Source organism: Chlamydotis macqueenii, chromosome 2 (genome assembly GCF_036417535.1).
Source record: "Chlamydotis macqueenii isolate bChlMac1 chromosome 2, bChlMac1.mat, whole genome shotgun sequence".
In the NCBI taxonomy this organism is placed as follows: Eukaryota; Metazoa; Chordata; class Aves; order Otidiformes; family Otididae; genus Chlamydotis; species Chlamydotis macqueenii.
The window spans coordinates 84,453,252-84,469,229 of record NC_141557.1 but is presented as its reverse complement, the minus strand read 5'-3'; the positions used below and the strand labels follow the sequence as shown (position 1 = coordinate 84,469,229).

The 15,978-nt window shown below is 39.5% G+C and overlaps 1 protein-coding gene across 2 annotated transcripts in view; it reads left to right on the top strand.

Annotated features, from left to right (window-relative positions):
- TRIO (trio Rho guanine nucleotide exchange factor) overlaps positions 1 to 9,992 on the top strand; it is a 254,473-nt gene extending 244,481 nt beyond the window's left edge. For both annotated transcript variants that reach the window (XM_086740366.1, XM_086740365.1), the window contains 7 exons: positions 253 to 280; positions 1,169 to 1,331; positions 3,290 to 3,411; positions 4,455 to 4,533; positions 5,151 to 5,351; positions 5,783 to 5,921; positions 7,471 to 9,992. In XM_086740366.1, coding sequence (XP_086596492.1) covers positions 253 to 280; positions 1,169 to 1,331; positions 3,290 to 3,411; positions 4,455 to 4,533; positions 5,151 to 5,351; positions 5,783 to 5,921; positions 7,471 to 8,013 — 1,275 coding nt within the window. In that variant the 3' untranslated portion in view covers positions 8,014 to 9,992. The remainder of the gene's footprint in view (positions 1 to 252; positions 281 to 1,168; positions 1,332 to 3,289; positions 3,412 to 4,454; positions 4,534 to 5,150; positions 5,352 to 5,782; positions 5,922 to 7,470) is intronic.
- The last annotated feature ends 5,986 nt before the right edge of the window (positions 9,993 to 15,978 follow it).

The following is a 15,978-nucleotide window of genomic DNA, read 5'->3' as shown; positions in this document are numbered from 1 at the left end:
ATTGGAGGCAACAGTGGTTTTAATGGACAGTGTTTGCCAAATCTCAAAACAGGAGGATAATATCTTTGAACCTGCAAGCGTGATATAGCATAAGGATACTGCAGAAAGCGCAGAGCCGTGCAAAATTTCTGGTAGTCAGACGTTTCTTCGATCTTTGTGGGTACAGCTAACATCCGTGTGCTTTGTTTTCTACCGTTCTTTAATTTCTTATAATGTTATAAGGATATTAATTCTTTAATTTCTCCTTTCCAGCTTCTCAACCCCAATTACATTTATGATGGTAAGTTGCTTTAATTTTTACAATCACAGTAAATATAATTTCGTTAGAATATGACTGTTTAAATTTGCTTGATGTGAATTACATCAGGTACTGAACATTTTCTATCAGAATATACGTAGAATCTTTTTGGATACAGTTAATGAAGAGTGTCATTTATTTTTTAAAATGCAAGGAGCATATTTTTATTCACAAGTCCAAAATGACATAGAACACCATAGGACCATATGAAATGTTGTTTGGAAAGATTTGCACTCTCTTTGTACATTTGTGTGGGGACTGTATGGAAATTGAGCTTTGCTGAATTTGTGAAATAGCAAGGCCAGTAGTTGAAGACCTTCTGCTTAATTTTTAACCTTGCACCCTACAGAGCATTCAGGGCCTCTCCAGTGCAGAGGCTGATCAGGATAAAGATGGTGGCCCTCTGGGGTCAGAGCCAAACTGGGTTTTTATCTTAATACATAGAAGCAAACTTTTTGAGTTTCACTTGTATGCAAAAAGGGAAACCACTGCATTGCCTCAGTGGAAGGAGTGAGGTGTTTTGTGTTCTTTTTTTTCAAACTTAGCTGAGTACGTCCTTAAAGATTTTTTACTGTAGGGTTTCCTCAGCTTGCCATAAACAGGGTGTTTGGTTCACCAAGGTAGGCTTCAGGGTTAATCGTAGCATAGTAGCGTAGTGTTGTGTCCCAGGTCATGCAGAGAAAAATAGACAAGCTGTGCAGAGCCCCAGAAAGTGGCCTAACCATGGATGTGCTCCAAGGGTAGAGGGATACACCTTGGAAATTTAAATTGCCATACTACTTTGTCTAGTAGAAAAGAGAGAGTGCAAGGAATGGAAGAGCAAATTGATTAAGTTCAATTGACCTAATGCCATTAATTTTCTTTTTCCAGTTCCCCCAGAGTTTATAATTCCATTGAGTGAGGTAACATGTGAGACAGGAGAGACCATCGTGCTTAGGTGTAAAGTCTGTGGTCGCCCTAAGGCTTCAGTTACTTGGAAAGGTCCCGATCATAACACACTGAGCAATGACGGTCATCACAGCATTTCGTACAGGTACAGTCATGTGTGTAATGTTCAACAGGAACTGCTGAAACTGTTTTCTGTTTGCACCCTTGATGCAAGATAGCTTTTGGCATTAATGCATTAATACAGTGCTGCCCTCAGACAGAAATCTTTTCTGGGATTTTCTGGAAATACTGTGTAACTTCTGTGTATGGCTGGGGTACCCAAATGCCATATTCAGTTGATTTTTTTAAAACAGAAGAAAATTCAGCTGGTATTTCTGATTAGCTGTTGCAGAAGCCATTGTGGTTCTGTCATGCTGACCTAGTGCTTGAACCAGACCAGTATGTTGTGACATGCCAGCGCTGTGACATACCATCTGCCAATCCCTTATTTCCATTAATAGCATACCTTCATTTTTGAGCCAAATGACTGCTTTCAGATCACACTACAGTATTTTGCAAAGAAAAGCCTCTGGTTCCTACTGACATGGCAGTGTCGCTGTCTTCATTGTTGAAGTATGGAAATTAAAATTTTTGTGTACTTTTACCTTTGCTATGATAGAACATAACAGACTTACTGGTAACTCAAACACCTGATGAATAAGAGAAATTGCTTATTTTGGAATGTGAAATGGCATGTTAAAGAAGGGTGTTTTTGCCCAACTTGCCTGCAAACTTGATGGCATGTTACACTGTTCTTTTTTACCTCCTGCTACTGGTGCTTTTTCCTTTCCACTGAGCTTTTTTTTTTTTTTTTTTTTTTTTTTTTAATGGGAGACAGAAACATTGTGGCAGCTCTGCTACTGTATCCAGGACCATTGTGAGAAATGAGTACAAGTTAGATTCACTAGGTTTAATTCACTGTGATCCATTACTGTTACAGAACTACATCCAGTAAGTCCTGTTGGCTGTGTCTGACAGACTTTTAGAAATAATAATAACTAAATGTTCTTTTTGCTGGGCAGCAGGGTCATTTTCCTATGTTCCGAAAAATTTACATTCATTTTTTTTCCCCTAAAATTAAGTCATACGGTGGAGACCATGGCAAATAGTTTTTGGTTCAGTCAGTCAAATGACTTGAAATAATTGGGATGAATCCAAGAGAGAGCAATAGGAATGATATAAAATCTTGCAAATATGCCCTGTTGTGAAAGAATAACACAATGTTTGGGTTGTTTTGAGCCCAGAGGTGAAAAGTGTAGGGAGGACTTGCCAAGTATTCGCGTTTGTAAGAGACTTTTGCAAATCAAATTATCTGCTGTTCATGTCCATGGTAGATGGTCAAAAAAGTACTAGAAATGAATTGTTCAGAGGAAGATTTAAGCAGTCATTTAAAGACAAATCATCAAATAAAAAGAGTGGATGAGCAGTGAGAAAGATTTCCATAATGTCTGCAGAATCTTTCTGCTGTGCTTTTCCATAGCTTATTGCTTTCTCTGCCCTGGAGCAGAGGGAAAACTTAAGTCATTTTTAGTTTCCTCCCATCCTCATTATTCCAGATTTTGAGATCTCTAAAATTGTGGCAAGGTGTGCCTTTTGTATTGAAGGAGGAGCCCGCTCTTGCAAGTAATGAATGCTCTGAAAGTACAAATGTTAGATCAGCTTCTATACGCTGGGAGTCAAGGATGGAAACTAACCTTTCAGAAAGAACCATGATGGATGGTTGTCTCGATACAGCTTCTCATAATTTGAAGGAAGTAGAGGAAGCAGGAAGAAACAGGGGAAGCACTCTATTTTCAAACACAATGGAATCTGGGATGTGTTGAGACAGAGTGTCAGTCAGAATGTTTTTCTAATAGTCTGTAGGACGTTCCAAGATACTTGATGGACACAAAGTGCTCAAATTCTTGTAGACACTTCTGAAATGGCAAGGACAGGGTTATTAATGTTTATCCAGAAAGAGCTAGGAGCTGGAGAATAATAAATACTAACAGTATCAATCTAACTTCCATAGTTTAAGGTCTGTAAAATGAATATAAAGTTAACGAATGCCATTGTGTTTCCCAGTGACTTAGGAGAGGCTTCACTGAAAATCATTGGTGTCACTGCGGAAGACGATGGTATCTATACATGTATAGCTGCAAACGATATGGGTTCAGTTTCATCTTCTGCCAGTCTACGAGTTTTAGGTAGGCCCATCTCTTTTTTTGTTGTTGTTGTTTTTGGTTTTGTTTGGGTTTTTTTGGTTTTTTTGGTTTTTTTTTAATCTAATTACATTCAAAGTCCACGGTACCCATAGTACAGGGAAAAAAAAAAAACTCCAGCTTTTGGACTTCTATTAAACCCTCTGGTAAAGGAGTATTGTAACAAATCTTTTAACCTGTGATATATTACTTGTTTCAGCAGGAATAGATGCACTTCTAGAATGTAATTCATTAGAGGTTCATACAGACAAGATTTGGCCAGAGTCAGAGTCAGAGTCACAGAAATCTTGTAGACTAAACTACTGTTGTGACCAAGGACTGGTCTTACTGACCTTGTCCAAAAGCAAGTGTTCACTTTTCAGTCAAAACTGAACCATAACTTGGTATGTCTTGGTTACTCTGCAACTAGATTCCAAAAGACAGGCAGCTGTATTTCCCTAGACCCTTTATTCAGCTCTACCGATACATTTACGAAGAAGTTCTGGCCTTAGTTTTTCTGGGGCCATCCTACCCTTTGTTTCTCTGGTCCTTAAGAACAAAATGAAAACTCTTAAGGCTGTAGGATAAAGTAAGGTTTCAACATCAGTCTGTGAAGTCTTTTTCAGTCCTTTGGACTTGAAGGACTTGCTATTTGACTGTAGTCAATTCTTGTGCATTGTCTTGTGCAAAGAATAAAGAATACTCTGTCTTCTGTTCCTGTAGTAGTTTTTATAAACCATCAGTGAAGTAGTTGATTTTTTTTTCTTTGAGTAGTAGAATATTTTTCTTTGAGCTGCAAGAAGGTGGACAATATGAGACCAAGAGTTGCTTTTCAATGTGCACACACTCAACTTCAAACAGAAGATTATAGGGGCCAGTCTGACTGAGGCAAATTCTTCCTGAAATCTACTCCCAAACTGAATACAAAGTCCAAATATTTCTCCTTTTGCAAACATATGAAACAGTTCATTGGTTATAATGACAACAGTTTAGTTCTGAGGAGGATCTGAGTATATTACATTTTGGCCATAGTGTCCTTCTCTTTGTAGGTCCTGGAAGTGATGGGATCATGGTAATCTGGAAAGACAACTTTGACTCCCTCTACAGTGAAGTGGCTGAGCTTGGCAGGTGTGTTCTGTATGCTGATCTCCAAAGTTGTCCGTGTCAAAATACAAACTTCTCTTTCAAAAAAAATGAAGTTCTCTTTGAAAAATACTTACCATATGAGCTTAAAAGGCCAGAATTATGTTGGATTAAATAGAAATGAGGAAGTTAAAATCTTACCAGCACTAGATGGCACTACATAAACAGAACTTACCTACACTGAAGTGGTATAATAGTTTAAGGGAATGTTTTTGTTTTTTTTTTAAGCATGCATTACAGTGACTGATCCTGCTTCTGTTGTGAAGATCCCTTAAGCTTTTTTAATTAGAGTATGAAAATTACAGACAGAAAAAGTCTGAAAATATCCAACTTAACGATGACCTTTGAAAGGTGGATACTACTCTGACTTGAGTTCTCTGCAAATGCGATAAAACACATCTTTATCAGGAGCTAATTATTTATACAGACACATTTTGTAGAAGATGCATGCACTGAAAACTCTTGTTTATGTCCAGAAACCCTCTGTAAGGGTAGCTTATTAGAGCTGTAAAATCAGATCTCTCTCAGGATATCTTTCAAGGTAAAAATATGTCCTTAGTGCATCTCTTGGTTAATTCTTTCCTTTCAATATTGTATTCCAGGGGCAGATTTTCTGTCGTTAAGAAGTGTGACCAGAAGGGAACCAAGCGAGCAGTAGCCACTAAGTTTGTGAATAAGAAGTTGATGAAGCGAGACCAGGTTACCCATGAACTTGGAGTCATGCAGAATCTCCAGCATCCCCAGCTCATTGGCCTTCTCGATACCTTTGAGACCTCCACCAACTACATACTAGTGTTAGAAATGTGTGTGGACTCTAACATTATCTGTAAAATGCAATCTCTACAGCTGACTTTCTGGGGCATTTATAGTGGCTTATGAATAAGGAACTTTAAGATTTCATAGAAGTTTGAAAACACCCAAGTAAAACATTGCAGTTTCTAATGCCGTTATTAAAATGTTAAGTTTAATATTCAGAAGGAAACACGTTGAGATATTAAACTGATATGTGGATTATTATCTTAGTCTGAAGATCCAGGAATTATTTTCTATCTAGTTGGTTGCACAAGTGAATTAGGAATATTGTGATTTGGTAGCTTGATATCAAATCTCTTCTTACCCTAGAGCGCTCTCTGCTGCAGACTACAGTTATTCCTGTATTGTATGGCCTGTTAGGTTTTTCTTTCAGTTCTGGTACATGAATTAATCCAAAATATAACCCTTGTCATTCCAATAGGGCTGACCAGGGTCGCCTTCTAGACTACGTCGTGCGATGGGGAAACCTCACAGAAGGGAAGATCAGACAGTACCTGGGAGAGATTCTGGAAGCTGTGCAGTATCTTCACAACTGCAGAATAGCACATTTGGACCTAAAGGTGAGGAGTGAATGGGATTCCTGACAGTGTGAGCCACTCAGGCATAAAAACCTCCCTCCTCTAGGGAACTTGCATCTGGGAACACAGAACTGTGAATTGCTTTGAGACTGTATGTAGGGTATGTGTCAGGGCTCCATCCCCAAATGCTTTAGATCACTCATAGCCAGCAAAGCAGAAACTTTGAGTTCCCTGTACTTTCTCCTTAAAGCTTGCTGGCCCTGTGTTGTCCTTTGTGCTGGAAATAATTGTTGACATGAACAGTTTTTGTTTGATTTTTATTTGTTTGTTTGTTTATGTTCTGAGAAACTTGCAGCAGAAATAAATTTCTTTCTCAAAAAGCATGAAGTTTGTTGTGAAAGAGACTGCTTCTTCTCTGTTCCTACAAATCTGTTTCTCATCTTTGCACTTTGAGGGCTGTAGTATCTATGTGAATGGTACCTCTTCGGGCCTCGGTGTTACCCTTTGAATTTTACTTGAGCCACAAGGATTTGATGCATTCTAATAGGAAAAGCTATATAAGAAGATCTTAATGTGAATATTAATTAAAACTTATTCTTTACACTTTTATTTCCACCTGTATTTGAATAATAAGGAATTTTAGCATCGATAAGTCATCTTTGTAGCCAGGCTCCCTTTAGCTAAAAGGGGTGATAACAAGAAACAAAAAGAGCCTGCATCTTTCGTCCACATACTTCTGTTTTTCCAAGCAGCACCAGTCTGGTCTGCATATCGTGGAGACCCAAAATGTAGGTTTTTTTCTAGTGCTATATGGAGTTCACCAGTACTTTTTCCAGTCTCAGGGTACATACAGATGAACTAATTAAAAACTAGTTGTAGGTAAGTCACTCTTATTTTGCAAAGAGTAACTTATTTTTCAGCAGTAGTTTCAGAAATAAAACCATAAAAATATTTGCACTTTCAGCTCTCCCAATAGTGGGGCAGTTCTCTTGAAGCCACGTGCATCCAACAGGATCTTCTGCTGCCATAGTCTCTTAACAGTGTTTGACTTCATCTGTCCAGCTGTGTTACATTAAAGAATCACCAAGTACAGTTCAATTCTGTTGAAAGCATTCTGAAAATTGTGACAAGAACTTCCAATCTTTAAATGCAAGGGTTTTGTTCTCTCTGTCATAAAGCAAATAGAGCAGTTGCTTCATTCACCCTCTATTTGTAATTGCTGTTCTGTCAGCTTAAGTTCCCAAACACAGGTTCCTGTGAAACTTTGCAGAGCTGTTATTGTGAACATCTGCAGTTTTATCTGGCAGAACTATATTTCCTGTAAAAATTCTAGTGCTAGGAGCTAAAACACATTCATTGTGTAGTGTAGTCAGCAAGAAACTGCCTGACGGTTGGTCTGGGGGAAGCCTTGCTAGGACTGCCTAGGAGCTTTGCAGAGCTGGCCTTCAGCAGTAATCCTCGTAGCTTGCAGCTGTTTGTTACGTTCTTGAGCTGATGGCACTGGCTGGGAAACAGTAATGTTGGAGCATTAAATGTGTGGTAGACTGTCTTTAAGAAAAGACATTTTAACATTTGCTTTTATGTTTTCTAGCCTGAAAATATTTTGGTGGACCAGAGTTCCACTAAACCAACAATAAAACTGGCTGACTTTGGAGACGCAGTCCAGCTTAATACCACGTATTATATCCACCAGTTACTTGGAAACCCAGAGTTTGCAGCTCCTGAAATTATTCTTGGAAATCCTGTTTCCCTCACTTCAGATGTTTGGAGCATTGGAGTGCTCACTTATGTCCTTCTTAGTGGCGTCTCTCCTTTCCTGGATGAAAGCGTAGAGGAAACTTGCCTGAATATTTGCCGCTTAGACTTTAGTTTCCCAGATGACTACTTCAAAGGAGTTAGCCAGAAGGCCAAAGATTTTGTATGCTTCCTACTTCAGGATGACCCAGCTAAGCGTCCCTCGGCTGCACTGGCCCTCCAGGAGCAATGGCTGCAGCTGGGGAACAGCAAAAGTGCTGACAGCATTGACATATCCAGACTGACTTCGTTCATTGAGCGGCGAAAACACCAGAATGATGTTCGACCCATCCGTAGCATTAAAAACTTCTTACAGAGCAGGCTCTTGCCAAGAGTTTGACCTTGCTTGAAGTTCTCTCTCATTCTCTTTCACCTGCCAATCAGACTGGAGATGGACTCCTCCTGCCAATCAGTTAGACTGGAGATAAACTCCTCCTGCCAATCAGTTAGACTGGAGATAGACTCCTCCTGCCAATCAGCTGTTGACTTGAATTTTGAGGAAAGCAAACCCCGAGCCAACCACCTGCTAGCGAATGTTCATGTGCAAATGCATTCCAGGAGGACCGGGGCGGGGGACTGGCAATGCAGACTTCACAGAGGTGGAGGACGATAGCACTGTACTCTGCAAAAAGCAGTCACGAGCGATACGGTAACAGTATTTTATTCAGGTTTCTGCAAAAAAAAAAAAAAAATAGTTTTTTTAATAAACAAGAGTTGAATTTTGCAAGTGAACTTAACTACCATTTTCAAGATTTATTCAAGGAAGAAATGCCTATGTTCAAAGCACTGGTCTTAAACAAAAATGAAATCATGCCTGGAGAAGACTCACCAAAATGGCTGCCCATTGATACGGCCTCCATTTCTAACATCTGGTTTTCACTTGGTCCTAGAGCTTTCCAGTTGCCTCGCCTGTATGTATCTCACGTAGCAGTGCACTGAGATCAGACTCTGCTTTTAAGTGCATCCAACCTCAAAGTTTTTGCATACAAATAGAATGAATCGTTTTGCTCTGATAAAATGTAGGCCTTACTTGTATATAGACTGTTACCTGCCTTCGGTCTGTAATTTTTTTTTCCCCTCCCCTTATCCTTTTTTTTTTTTTTTCCCCTCCTTCCTAAATGGTGGTATACCACTGTGCGGGTCTTCAGTTTGGGTCAGTACTCACTGTCCCCTTAGAAAAGGACTTCAGGTCGGTGCCCAGCTTCCGACCCGATTGTCGAGCAGTATACAGCAGGATGAAATACTGTAAATGCACTCATTTGGGATTTTGTTTTCTTTCATATCATGTGCAATGTTGTGGCTTTAACATTTTATGCAACTATTTATGAGGACCTCTGTTGTAACTGTAATAAATATATAGAAAAAGCACATACATAGTACGGCGAGCTTTATGGTTTTGTTTGTGTGTTTGGGGTTTCTGGGTGGGCAGGGGCGGGTGTGTGGTACCACACTGTCATTATTAGTTTAAGATGAGGGTTAGCATAGAATTTAGTCAAGATTAGTCAGTTTTAAGGATTGTTCAAAAAAAAAAAAAAAAAGAAAAAAAAAGAAAAAGAGAGAGATTCGTATCCCAAATCTCAAACTGGTTAAGAAGTAGGGTGACACTTTTTAAAATTTATTATTATATTCAAAATGCCAAAGTCTGACTTTCCCAAAATCAGTCTCAACGCTTACTACTTTTTAGAATTTTCAGAACTGTGTTTACTTCTTTCTGTGAAATGAACAAATGAATTTTGTGCTCTTTGGTGAAGAATACCTTCAGAAAGTAGTGGTCAGATGAGGAGAATCTGACACGTAACGTAATTGTCTTAGTAACTGTTTTTAAGACTGAAGTAATATTAACATGAGCTATTTAAAAAGACAGAGATGGTTTTCTGTGCATCACTGAGTTCATATTGGGTGTGTTGTCATCTATGTTTGTGTGAAATGCCATGTTTAAAGAAACCAAGCCGACATCCCACCGTAGTTAGATACATGGGTCTTAAGCCATAACCTAGCCTGGGTTAGTTTTGAGCTTTGCGGCTTCCACTGTATTCTATTTATTCCTTTTTTTGTTTTTTGGGTTTTTTTTTTTTTGTAAAGTTGTACAGAAACTTTTTAAAATAAAACAACTGACTTGGAAACTGGATGTGTATTCGTACCAACCTCATATCATCATGTTTGTGTATTATTTTCCTTTATTGTTTTAGTTAAATTTTTGCTTTATTTTGCATGTATATTTCTTTGTACAGTGACGTTACATGTTTACACAGTATGACGTGATGTAAATATTTTATTTTGCCATCGGTTATTTTGAAAAAATTAAACATATTTGACATATTTGTCTGATCTCTTGCTTTAAGGAGTTTGAAAGTTTAGGTTTGGTTATATTTTAATTGGGCTTTGTATTTAAAAAGAAAAAAAAAGTACGTTATTTTATTGCCATAAAATTAATTTTAAATTGCAGTGATGTATCTTTCTTTCATGCCTTACAAAATAATATTTGCCTTTGCTCTGAGTGTTGAGTGCTTTGTAGTGTCATGATTGCTTTTATATAAAACATGCCTAACTCTCTAACTGTGGAAATTCATTACGGTTTTTATTAGCTAGTAAATTTTGACCAGCAGAGTTTTTACCAGATGTTCCCAGTTAAAGACCAAAGGATCATATTTCAGTTTCATATTAAACTGGGGAGCAGATTTGCCACATCGCTTAGGCATTTCACATTCATTATGAAGAGAAGTTACTTTCAACTGTAAAGACTTGGGTTTTGCAACTAAACTCTGTTCACATCCTATAAGGGATGAAGCAGAAAAGCTTTTCATTCTCTATGTTTCTCTCCCTCCCTTTTCTGCTATCACTAATCTATTTGCAATTCAAAATGAAGGGAAAGGTCAGGGAACAAGACAGAGTGTTTATGATTGTCACTGCATTGTATACGTGGTTTTTTCCACTCTGTTTTCTGCTATTACCTATCAAGTGATGAAACAGTCCCTTTATTCCTCACAGTTTACTACTGAGAGAGACATTTTACATCGAGAGACAGAGAATATTCAGGAAGAATGTACTGCCAAGGATAAGCCACTGGAAGCTTTTTTCATGACAGGGAAATAGATGGCAACGTGCTCCATGGAACAGTTTGTATCCTTGAGTTCTCCTAAAATACTTTTTCTTGACTGAAGATACACTCAACTGGGGAGAAGTTACCTAAATGCTATACAGAGAAATAATGCCCTTGTAGGTGTTTGACGTAGCAGAGATATGTTCTCTCACTCATATGTGAACAAGAGTGCACTGTTTCTGGCCATCTCTGTGAGCTTTGTTACTTGGGAAAGCTAACATCTTTTGGTAGAGTGGAGTTTTGCACTAAAACCTGTTGTTTGGTGCAAGAGCTTCCAGCTGAAGAGAGCTTGAATGATGGGCTCCTCAACCTGGATATCTCTTCAAATGCTTTGAAGAGATAATGTATGTGTAAGGTCCTTTTGTTTTGCTAAATTGTGTAGTTGGGGCTGCAAATGCCACTTGGACTTGGTTGGGCACAGTTCTCCTGCGTGTCCTGCACACAACAAACCAGCACCGCAGACTGACAAAGAGTGGAAACTGAAAGCATGGGTGAAAGCAGCTGGTAGGAGGTTTCTGATGTAGGAACATTGTAGAGCATAGGGAATGGCAGTCTATATCATAGCTGAAATGGGGAAAAACAGCCAGGGAGCTTCAAGAGAAGAATGTGTCTAAATGTTTCTTTTTGATAACATACCTCAATCACTTCTTACTGATAGTTCAGAAAGAAGAGAAGAGGTTGCCAGACTTCAAAGTCAGTGCATGTGTCAATACTTTTCAAGTGCAGGAGTTCTCCATTTGAGAACTTGATGAACACAGCTTAACTTGAAAACTGCTAAGCAGAAAGCCTGGCTAGATAGTTATTTCCATGGTCAGGGAAGCAACCTACATTGTCTTCCTAATGGGCAGAGGCCAAACACATACCTGCCTGTGCTCATGAGGAGTAGGATGGGAGAGCCTGGTTTTCTCGTATGAGTATAGAGGTCACTTAACTATGTCATCCTCATTCTCAGATGGGACTATTAATGTGTCGATGAATAGAAGAAAAAATAATTTATTTTTTTCTTTCTCCAAATCCAAAATCATGTTCAGACCAGGACGCAGCAGAGATCCTCCAGAATGACACGGCAAAAGCATCTGGCTTCCTGAAAAGACTTCAGTACCTGTGCAAACCTGATTGGTAGTAGAAGATGCCTGAAAATATAATGGGATGTTCTTTGCACGCAATGTGCTGCATGATATTGTCAGGAGACTGATGGAGTTAGGGTAGGACTCCATCAAAAAGATGGACTGGTGAGTGAGAAATTAATGTAACCAAGGGGAAAATCAATGACCGACTTGAGGTTAGCCCCATGGTTCCCAAAATCTTAGGAGAAATGAGGACAGGAATATACTTAACCAGTGGCTGTGAGTGATGAAATCTATGAGTAGCTGGTATTGCGTGAAGTATTTGGACAGCGAGTCTTTGCAGAGAACAGCAGTGTATTTGTGTGCTAGGGATTTGTGCAGCGAGTGCTATCATATCTGCTCCAGTCTGGAAGCTGAGCCAAGCTTTATATACCTTTTCCATGTGCATATAGACGCAGTGTGGGTGTATTACTGATTTATCAGCTATAGGGATTCAGCTGCGTGTGGAGGTAGGTAGAACCAGGTATGACTGACTTTCTGTATTTGTTTAAACCAGCCTCAGGTATTGTGGTGGTTTTGTCAGAACTACTGCTTTATCCCTCAGACAAACAACTTCGGAATTTTTTTTCCTGAAATTAAATCTTGATAGAAGTTATATTAGAGAGTAACAGATCCATATGAGGATCCGTAGAGGCTGCACTTCCAGTACTTTTTGCACATTCACATCTGCCCAAGCACTCAAAACAAAAGGCTTTTTCTGTGTGCACCATAATGCATGATGATCTCTCATCACTGCAAAGGAGCTGGTGCCCACTCTTCTCTCACCTTCCTGGCAAGCAAAGACATACGCAGCACCTCAGACTTCACGTGCCTGGCGGTCACCACAGCATTTCCCGAGTGAATGCATTCAGTGGTCCTCTGAGCCAGGCCGTAACACCAAGCATCAATACAACAATGAGATCTCCCATTTTGCTGACCTGCCACAGGGACTAACAGCCTGATGTGTAGGAACAGGAGAATATGCTTTTTTTCATGAGGTGTTTGTCCTCAAAACAGGCACGCTTTTCATCTCCCCTGATTCACTTCCCTTAGCCCTACCCAAAAAGTTTCAGGGGAACGGGAGTGGAGGGGCAGTTGGAGTTATTGAGGAGAGCAATCTGATCTCCTGTTCCCCTAGTAATGTGAGGAGAACCAGCACCAAACCTGCTGCTAATAAACTCCCATCAGGTAATCTCTGCCTCCCAATAACAGAAGCCATTATGTACCCTAGTATTAGAGAAGAGCACAAAGTTTCTGTTTTTACCCACTGGTCGTAGGTGAAAATGATGAATCGTGCTAGAGATACACCTGAGGTTTAATACATGAACTTTTTGAGCTATCTTCAGGAAAGATGATATTCGTGATGTTTTCGTTGTATGTTGAGAGCAGTAATCTGGAAGGTACTTTTAAAATGAGTTTTCTTCTTAACACATACATTCTCCTCTTGACAGCTGGGAGGACTTTTCATCCTTGTTGTCTGAGGAAATGTGTAGATGAGGTACTTGAGGCTGCATCAGTTGCAGCAGATGAAGCTTCGGATTCCATCATTATGCCTGTGGTAATGTATTGTTTCTCATTGCTCCAAATTTCTGAGTTTCTGAAGGAAAATATCTTCCATCCCCCCCAAAGACATTCTGTCCACTACCACCCCAGTGTATTCTCTTCTGTCATGCTTAACGCTTAATGGTCATCCTGACAAAATGATGGCTTTGCATCTCATGGAAGAAAAGTCCATTGAGGACTACTTAATACCTAATTATTGTTTTAGAATGGCAGTAAACCAGTGATATCCATAACTTTGTGTAGCAATGGGTTATGCAGTTGAACTCCATACTGTGTGAAGAACCCACCAATATCTTCCTTTGATGTCTCTGGAGCTTTGTTTTGGAAAAGACAATGAGCAGTCAGTCTCCCCAACTTTTGTCTCCAACGTTTGCTTTTACAGTCTTCCACCTTGCTTTTTATTTGGTCATCTGTTTACCAAGCTAAAGAGTACTGGTCTATTTATTCCTCATGTGGAAGCTATTTATCATCTTAATTGCCTTTCTCTGAACCTTCCCTAGTTCCAAGTTATTTGTTTTCTGTGATGGGAGGGGGCAAAGCTCACACAATATTCATAAGTGCATCATTAGTTACACAGCTGCAAAATGGCACTTTGATCTCTATTCCTTTTCTAAAACTTCCAAGTGTTCACCTTGCTTTGACTTCTTTTGCGCTGATACTTCTTACAATATTAAATCCTGAGATTGTGTTCCCAAGTTGAGTGGCAAAGGTCCGTTCAGAGCCCATAGTCATACACATAAAGCTGGGATCCTCCTTTCAGCATATCCCCAATCAACATTAATTTTCTCAGCCACTTTATTTCCCAGATGAAGCTCAGGTATTGCTGTTGCCTTAGGGAGATACTATTTTGATGGAGCTGAGCTTGGAAATCTGTTACATTAAACAAATAGAAGCTGTCTACTGCTGGCCTTCATTTTACTACTCAGTCAGTCTAGCTGACCTAACTTTTTCAAGAACTCCTTTTGCAGCAGTTTTCTTGCCAGCTGAAACTCTTCATTTTCAAATTAAACTTTAAACACTGATTTTAGTGAGGCTAGCACACTCACTTCAACAAAAGGATTTACTTAGGTCTCATAGCAGGAGACTTGTTTCCACACTGAAATCACACATCAGGAGTATCTCCAAAGATTACCTGCAGAAATTTCACATTAAGCTTCCTGAAGACTCACCTGGTAGTAGTCAGCACCAGGAATTCACTTAGCACACCCTGAACTCAGTCTCTGCGAGGGCTTCCTCTCCCAAGGGTTACTCTCAAATACTAGGGAAGGGCTGGTAGCAGCTGGAAGTTTGCCCTGTTGTACCATTGGGAATGTGCCTAATCACTTCTGGTCAAATAGCAATTTGCATCACACATCTTGCCTCTGTGTTGCTGAAGACCATGTGGTCCCTTGAGATGGATGGTTCTTCAAGCTCTCAGACTTTCCCTTCAGCGATGCCAAGATCCACTGAGTATTTGCAGAATGATGTCATTTAATTTGCCATCTCTCAAGATGATGGTGTGAGAGAGTAACTTCCTTCTTTGGTGATGGAGTGCTCTCCTGGGACTTGAAGGGTTCTGGACTCCTTGCTTACCAGGAAATATCAAAGCTGGGAATCTTTGCTAGTCCCAGTTACAGGAGTTAATGCATCCATTGGTTTATTCTGGTTTTGTTGCTGTTGTTGGGAGCTTTAGATGCTAGTGGACAGTCCTCACTGGTTCACATGGATGGAAAAAGGATGTAATGGTATACCATGAAGTATTAAGGGGATGAGGTGTCCTGAGGGTAACATGATCACCACCAAAAAGTGCCTGAATGTCAAAATTACTCACTGCTCTTGGAGTTTAATGGAGGCCTAAACTTGTTTCTTCCAAGGATCTTTCACAAAGTAAGACAGGGTATAAATCTGGTGATGATTGCTACTTTTGCCCTGGTTATTGGTTGTGGATGACAACTGGGGATCTTACCTCGCTTTTCAGACCTGCTTGCAAAGAACATAAAGCATACTGTTCTGCTCCATCCCACAGCTTGGGTCTTGAATGGTTCTCAAGTCTAAAGTCAGTCTAGTCTTTATTTGTCTTTTTGGATTAAGTACTAATTTTTCTAAGTGGACCTGATTATTCATTTAATGTTTAGCCATTAATTTCCTTTTCAAGACTTCCACCTGCTTAATAGTCTGTTAGTTTTAAAAGGAAATATGATAGTCTCTGTTTGATGAAGTACAGATCTAGTATAAATATTTGATACATGATAAAGTATAAGGTTGCAATAGGGGTCAGCATCTCTACTGGGAAAGTCATCTGCTTGCTGTAAGAAGCTCTCTGTTTTCTCTCATCCCACTCTCTAGGGAATTTTTAGGTCTGGAGATCCTACCTGAATTCCTGTTAAACTGGTGCTCATGATATGGATGAGGCAATCATCTGAGCTTGTAACAGCTTCATGCTTTGACAAACTTTTTTTCTTCCAGTAGCATGAGAGAGTTTCAGTTCTAATAACTGTTCTGTCTAATGTTGTTTTCTTCTAGATAACTTATCGGGGATTTTTTAAGAGCTTATGCT